General features: G+C 44.0%; 1 protein-coding gene across 1 annotated transcript; it reads left to right on the forward strand.

Moving 5' to 3' along the window:
* Nucleotides 1-557, forward strand: PtA15_2A322 (uncharacterized protein; the record flags this gene model as incomplete). The annotated part of the gene is made up of 2 exons (XM_053166332.1): nucleotides 1-479; nucleotides 524-557. The coding sequence occupies 2 exons, from the start codon at nucleotides 1-3 to the stop codon at nucleotides 555-557; spliced, it is 513 nt and encodes a 170-aa protein (XP_053017564.1).
* Between the last annotated feature and the right edge of the window lie 7,700 nt (nucleotides 558-8,257).

Below are 8,257 nucleotides of genomic sequence, written 5' to 3' on the forward strand. Positions count from 1 at the left end.
ATGTCTAATCCACACAACCAACAATCCGTCAACTCAACCAAAAAAACCTCATCACATGGCAGCACTCCACCAACAACCAGTGGCATAGCTGAGAACTCCAGCATTGGAGCTCCGATTACCACCGGCGTGACCGTTAGTCCAGGGGTTTGGGCACAAATGCAGACCCTCCTCGCTTTGCTTCCAATCCAACAAACAGCACCACCTTCTTTGTATTCCGCAGCTCAATCAGGTGCTCAAAATCAGAATTTGATAACGTCGGACCAATCTTTGGGGACTTTTTTGTCAAAACCTGGCTTTGACTACGATCAAGGTGAAGAAAGCACTCCAGCTTCTGGCCAAGAGAAAGAATCTCCTGATGCCAAAGCCGATCAACCAAACAAGTCAAGCCCCGATCCAGTCAATCAATTCCTAGAGAACAATCCAGCTTCTGGCCTCAGAGAAGGCATTTCCGCTGATTCCCAAGCCGACAAACCAAACAAGTCAGGCTCCAATCATCCAGTCACTCAAGCTGTTGTTGTCAAAGATCCGCAAGATACGATGAACACCTGCGACTTTAATAGCTTTGATTTTAAACGTGGAGGTAAGATCAACAGATTTTTTAATCTATTTTATTTTCCAATCTGATATTTTACCTCTTTTTTCCATCTAGAGCCTTTGGATCCACCCCCGTCCGCTTGCTTTGCCTCAATGGATGATGTTGTCCGATTCTGTCAAACATGGGCAAAATGGCACGGCTATGCAGTTTCCAAATCAAACTCTCATCCTGGCAAGAACGTTTATATCAAGTGTGACCGTTCAGGTCATTTCCGTGGCTTGGTTATCAACAAGTCTGGCCGAAAAACCACCTCAAGCAAGATCAACTGTCCGTTTCACCTGAAAGCCTCGATTCCCACCAGCAAAAAAGTTGCCAACAAGGTTTGGACCCTTGAAGTCCTCAATGGCACACACAATCACGAACCATCCAAAGGAGCTTCAAGTCATTCTGCGCATAAACGACTCATACCAGAGCAGGTCGAAGAGATCCGAAAGCTTTCACAAGCTAATCTTAAACCAGCTCAAATTTTGTTACAGCTTTGTACCTCCGATAATGAAACGTATGCGACTAACAAGACAGTCAGCAACGTTCTCCAGAAGCTTCGTCGGGAGGAATTAGACGGCCGGGACCCTATACAAGCTCTTTTGGCCATCCTGAAGGAATCTAATTGGGCTCATGACGTCAAGGTCAACTCTAGCGGCAAGGTTCTAAATCTTTTCTTTGCGCACCCAGGATCGATTCACCTGGCACGCATCAACCATCACATTGCTCTCCTGGATTCAACTTACAAGACAAACCGCTACGATCTGCCTTTGCTACACGTGATTGGCCAGACAGCAACCAACCGTTCTTTCTCGATTGGTTTCTGTTTTATGGCTTTTGAGGACAATGAAAACTATCTCTGGGCCACGAATACTTTGAAAAAGCTTGTCTGGCGACCTCAGCGCATACCCAAGGTGTTCATAACTGATAGAGAATCTGCTTTACAAAAAGCGTTACACGCAGTCTTCCCTGATTCTCAAGCTAACCTGTGCACGTGGCACATCAACAAGAACATTACAACACACTGTAAGAAGTATTTCCCCGCTCCAAAATCCACAGAAGCTTCTAAAAAGAAGAAAGATCACTGTCAAAGCCCTAGTGATATCATCGATCCAAACGATCCAGAACCTCGTCCGAGAAAGCTCAAAGAACCGTGGGATGTTTTTATGTCACTTTGGCAGGAAGTCACCTCAGCAAAAACTGAGGAACTCTACGATCAGCGTTATGATACACTGAAAAATTTCCTTGCAACTCGACCGGCGGTACTCAATTACCTTGAAACAAACATCATCCCACATAAGAATCTCTTCGTTGTTGCATGGGCGTGTCAATATCCGCACCTCCAAAATCTCAACACCTCAAGAGTGGAATCCAGCCACGCCTATGTCAAAACCTTCATCAAGAACTCGACTGGAGACTTGCTCACGGTCTTCAACTCTTTATCCCATGCTGTTGACACCCAACTCAATCAAGTTCATGAATCGATTGGTCGTGATGCCGTCAAGACCCTTGTGAACGTCCCGAAGCCGTTCATACCGCTCCTTGGCAACTTATCCACATTTGCGATCAACCTCGGGATTGAACAATACAAAAGGCTTGCAGATCTTGATCCGACTGAGCCGTGCTCAAACACGGTTAACATTGGAGTCGGAGTCCCATGTCCTCACAGGATTTCGGACATACTTGAAAATGGTGATTTCTTGGCCCCGGAGGATTTCCATCCTCAGTGGAGTCTCAAATATAATCCCGAAAAAACTGTATGTATAATTATGGATTTTTAACATAGGAGCTTTGCGCTGATTCAATGAAATTTTGCTCTCAAAACCCCCCGCAGCAGACTGATCAGACCAAAATTGATTTGGACGACAAGATCAAGAAGATTACCCTTGCACTCTCTCATGAAGACCCAAAAAACCTGGCCAAGATTATCAATCAAATCAATCAAATTGTCGCTGGAACGCACATAGCGGTTCCAATTCAAGCCCCCGCGGTAAAAAAACGGACAAAGGGGAGGCCATCTTTGAAAAAAGCCCGATCTACATCGACTAAACGGAACCCTTCGACCTTTGAACTAGTCGAAGCGAGCTTAAAAAAGAAGCAATCGGAGTCCAAGAAGCGGGCCTTGAAGGCTCCAGAACGAAAGTCGAAGCGAATGAAATCAACTTGTAACATTTATAAACTGTCATCCAACGAAGGGGATTCTGCTCAGGAAGGAAGCGAAAGCAACAACGGAGAAAGCAAAGAAGATAGCAAAGGAAGCACAGAAGAGAGCGAAGAAGGGAGCGAAGCAGACAGCAAAGAAGGCATCGAAGAAGAGAGCAGCAAGACTGAACCTGAGGAAACTGAGAATGATCAGAGCCAATTGGCCAATCAGTCTGGGAGAGATGGTGGAGTCTGCCCGTCTCCCGAGGTGATTTTTTTTGCTTTTTGCTCTTCGTTTGCATTTGTATGCAAGAATAGCTGATTAACATTCTCATTTTTTTCTTGGTCAGCCTTATGCTTCTCAGATCCCGCCCCAACTTCGACAGTACATCAAATCGATCTTTGATCCATCAGGCGACAGAAATTGTGGCTTTCGATGCATTGCGAAAGCTCTCGGGTATAAAAACAATGATGGTTGGTTCCGCGTAAGGGAGGATATCTTAAAAGAGGTCGAGGCCTCCAAGGCGCTTTACTCAAAGCTACAGGGAGGCGAAACTCTAATCAAGAAGATTATTGCGGGCCTCAAGGTGGAAAGCTTAGATTCCAAGATTGATCGCGGACAATGGCTCAACAAACTTTCTCACGGACAGATGCTTGCAAATGCGTATGTCCGGCCAATTGTTTTTCTTTCTTTAAATTCCTCTACCTCATATCTCCCCCTCCGACTTGGCCCTGGCTTGGGAGATTCAGAGCCGATCTACCTGCTGCACGTTAACGGCAACCATTGGGTCTTGGCTAATGTCGAGGGGGAGGATGGGGTGAAACCAATCCCACCTGTGATGAAGGCCATTAGGCATACTACCAAAAAGGCGAAAAACTGGTACAATCACATTCAAAAGAGCCTGGACCTTTTTGCGAGCAAGGCGACTTGAAAGACTTTCTTTTTGTTTTTTCTTGTTTATTCTTCCTTCCTTTTGTTCTTTATCTTTCTTTCCCCTGATTGTGTGGGTTTAAATGATGATTGAATGGATATTTGGATGTTAAAGTGTGCACTGAGTCCTGACCCTGCCCTATGGCTGGCTTTCTAAGTGTTGTAGTTTCTTGGAGTGCACTCCAAGAGTCCTTTTCAAATATTGGAGTGCACTCCAATGTACTCCAGTGAACATGTGGCAAGCTGGAGTGCACAGCCAGGCCTTCCTGGTGAGAAGTTGGAGTGCAAGCCTGTGCACTCCATTTTTTATTGAGTGCATCGAGCCTCACTCCAAAAAATATGTTGTTTTTGGAGTGGCGGTTTCAGTACTCCATTAAAATTGGAGTGCCAGGATGGGCACTCCAAACAATTGGAGTGAAATATCCCAGTACTCCAAGATTTTTGGACTGCCACCTCTACACAGCCAAAAAAATGGAGTGCACGTAGTAAATTCTTGGAGTGCATTTAGGCTGCCCCTAAATGAACAGGTCCCTCAGACAACCTCAAAAACACCCTCCCAAAAAGATGTGACGTCTCTCATAAGTCATCAGAATTTTCAACCTCAGACGAACACATCTTATTCAGTAGCAGCCCCTCAAACCAAACAATTTGTTCAGAATCCTAGTAAATCACAGATAAAGATTAATACCAGTATTCAAGGGCTCCAAGCTCCCCCCGCGCCACTCATTCACAGTGGGCATGATTCACATTATCCAGGTAGTCAGATGCAGCACAGCTTACTAGGAAACTACTCTCAAAATGCACCACTCCAAACTCAAAAAAGAATGGGTGCAAGCATTCCAAATTCTCCTGGTTTTAATGAATCATATTCTCCCCAAACAATTATGCAGCATTATCAAAATGCACCACTCCACACTCAAAAAAGAATGAGCGCAAGCATTGAAGATTCTCCTGGTTTAAATGGATCATATATTGAGGCTTATAGAGCCGGGCATACTCTCATGCGCCGTGCTGCGGACTTAGACCAGTTAGGTTTGAACCTAGATGATGATACTCGGCAACCCTAAGTGATTATGTAGTGATTCCCCTACCTAGATTGTAGTTGTTTTCATTCATTCTCATTTTCATCACATTCATCATCCAACTCATTCAAACATCCCATTCACTCGGTCTTAGGTGTGCTTCCACCTCGCTCGTGTCCGCGCCCCCGTGTCATCCCACTCACAGCCATTGCTGCTATAGGTGTGCTTCCACCTCGCTCGTGTCCGCGCCCCCATGTCATCCCACTCACAGCCATTGCTGCTATAGGTGTGCTTCCACCTCGCTCGTGTCCGCGCCCCCATGTCATCCCACTCACAGCCATTGCTGCTATAGGTTTCTCCTCCTTGTCGCCCATTATCATATTCCCCCCAATCAATTATGCATATGCAGTGTATCCCTTCAAACTTAGCCACACAGTACAGCCAATCAGAAACTGCTAAGAGAAGAAAAAGCATTTCTGATTCAGTATCTGTGTTGAATCCAATATCCATCAACCATCATTCTTTGTACAATCCATTACGTGGTCCAATCTCCAAGTCCATTGACCCCAGACTATCAGAGGTATTAACACCCAAAAATTTCTCAAATCAGCTAGTTAAAGGAGAGGAAGCAAACCAAGGAAATAATAAAATATTCAATTCCTCAACATCAACACCCAAGACTTTCTCAAGTCATAGAACACTGTCAGACTCTTTTGATTTAGGACCAAAACCTCATCCACCTGATATGAGAGATGACTACATATGTGAAATTCCAACCCCAATCCAGCCGTGGGTGAAACAAATTTTTAATGTTAAAGGAGATGGGCACTGTGGATTCAGGTCTGTAGCATTCCTTTTGGGAAGAGGAGAAGAAGACTATATGAACATGCGGCATGAGCTATCAGAAGAGTTGAAGAACAGGAGAGTCTTCTACCAAAAAGCCAACCCTTTCTACACTGTTGAAGAACATTTAAAGATTTTGAATGTGCCGTCTCCTGAACCATGTGGAGTGGAATATTGGATGACAATGCCAGGAATGGGAAAAATTATTTCAAATACATATCAGACCCCAGTTTGTTTTTATTCGCCATAGGAAAGTACATCATTTTTCCCGGACTTTGTTCTACCAAATGACAATCAGCCAATTACATTTGCTTTGATTCCATCAAAGGCACATTTTGTTGCTATCACATTTGTAGATAAGGATCATTTACTAGTCCCAACACCAGCTGGATATGTGGGAGAGACAATTTCAGAAGCACAATTAGCCTGGCGGCAAAAATATCAACACTACATGGCTAAGCACACCCTAGTGTGCAAAGATGGGGGAGCTTTTGAAAAGACCATCAACACTGTGAAGAAGGAATATGATAGAGTGGTGGCAAAACGTGAATTTTTACATGGTAGAGTGGTAGAACAACGTGAATATTTGAAAAAATTGCAGAAAAAGAAATGAATGAAATGCCTGATACAGTAAGCAATCAAGACTGCGTAGTTGATTTCTTAGTTAGTCTTATTGTTTGATCTATAATTATCAAATAGGAGCAGAGTAGCCTAATAAGATAACCAAACAGTTGACAGGTGTTTTCATGAAAAAGTATATGATTGTTTTGAGAAAATATGATGTGAATCTTATAATAACAATGTTTGGAGTCCATCTGCCACATCAGTTCAGAGTGCCTCCTCCCCAGCTTAGAGTGCCTCCTCCCCAGCTTAGAGTGCCTTTGCCACAGCTTAGAGTGCCTCTGCCACAGCTTAAATTTGACCTCAATTGGACACTCACTAGCAGTTTTAATTCAATTAGGGTGTTCAAAGTTGACTTGCATAAAATCATAACACCATAAAATCATAAAATTCTAAGCTGAAAAAAATATGTTGCACCCAAGCACTCAAATTAGAGCAACATTTCTAGAATGGTACATATGAAATCATCACTTGAAAGTTTTATAATTTTATGATTTTATGCATTGAAAATTTTATGATTTCAACTTTGAACACCCTTAATATACATAAATATATATATTACTGAGTAGTTGAAATAGAGACACAAGTAATCTAAGAGCCATTGTAGAGTGAAAAACAAGTTTCCATTCATTGGTTTATCATTACATGGAGTAGTAGATAGAAAGGAGAAAAGTGGAAAATAAAAGCTTTGAAACAACTAATTTGAGCGGCGGGGTCTTGGTGTCGGTGGAGGAGGATAGTTGGGTGTTTGGGCCCGCTTTCTGAGGGCGCTGTTTGAATCCCAGGAACTTGGGGGACCATCCAACAACACAACATCAGGGAAAACAGGATGTCTCTGTTGAAACTCTGTCTTCTGTTTCCTACTCACTCCAAAATCCCATACATATAACACTTTCTCCCTCTTGATGATACTTGACATTATAGCCTGTTTACATCTCAGTTATGTATGTCTGACCGACGTCTTGTAGTCATGAGCCCTGACATTATTGGCTTATCAACTCTCAGAGTGTAACTTGTCTTCCTGCGTGTGTTTTTATTCATTATGGTGCTGTTTTTTATTCATAACCTTCTTTCATCTCACCCACATTTTGACCACATGTACTTAGTCTACTTATACCGTACTATCTACATGTGAATCAAACTCATTGGTTCTCCTCCATCTTTTTCCGCGTCCCAAACTGAGCCGCATCTGGTGAGAGATTCATCCTCACTGCCCTTCCCTCTCTCGCGCCACGGAGCTCACTCTTTTTTGCTCTTTCGGTTTCCGCGGAGTAGTTGTTTCTTCAACAGTCTCGCCTGTCCTTCTGTGGGCGCGGGGGATTCCTGTAAGCTCGGCGGACCATCCAATAACACAATTGAGGGAGTCTGGTGAGCTGAGTTGGAATCCCAGGAACTTGGTGGTCCATCCAACATCACCACATTGGGCAACACAAGTTGCTTAGGCGACGAGGAGATCCCGTCGTTGTCTCTTGTCGTCTCCACCGGCGATGCCCCCATTGCCGTGGTTTCCTCGTTGTTCAGAACGACGTGAAATCCACGGCTGCCCCTGTGCTCGTGGGCTCCACCGCGATCCCGCAGGTGGCCGTGGAATCCTCGTCATTCTTGACGTGGAAATCCCAGGCGGGTGGAGACGACGGGAAAGCTCGTCGTCTCCACGCATTTTCCACAGGAGGGTGGAGACAACGGGGGGAGCAGTGAAATCCACGTGGATTTCACAGAGCCGGTGATCCCGTCATCTCCACAAACGCGCGGGCCAGGAAGCACCCCCGCCGTGTACATAAAATCATAAACTGCAATTTTGGCTGGGAGATGTCATTTTAAGTTTTATGCAAGCTGACATCTCCCAGCCAAGATTGGTTTTATAATTTTATGTAAATAGTGACATATGCAATTTTGAATACCATAATACTCACTTTTGGCGTGCTCCTCTGCTCCAAAGAATAATGGATCTGAAGCTGCCCTTAGACTAGTTTATTTGAGAGAACAACTTTCTGCCGTTGAGATTTCCTTCTACCTGTCTATCTATCACAAACTTGAAACAAGAGACAACAATCCAAAAAAAATTACAAAAAAAGAGTACTGGAAGAGAAAGGATCCGATTAGATCAAAAACAAGAGGAAA

Source organism: Puccinia triticina, chromosome 2A (genome assembly GCF_026914185.1).
Source record: "Puccinia triticina chromosome 2A, complete sequence".
Taxonomy (NCBI): domain Eukaryota; kingdom Fungi; phylum Basidiomycota; class Pucciniomycetes; order Pucciniales; family Pucciniaceae; genus Puccinia; species Puccinia triticina.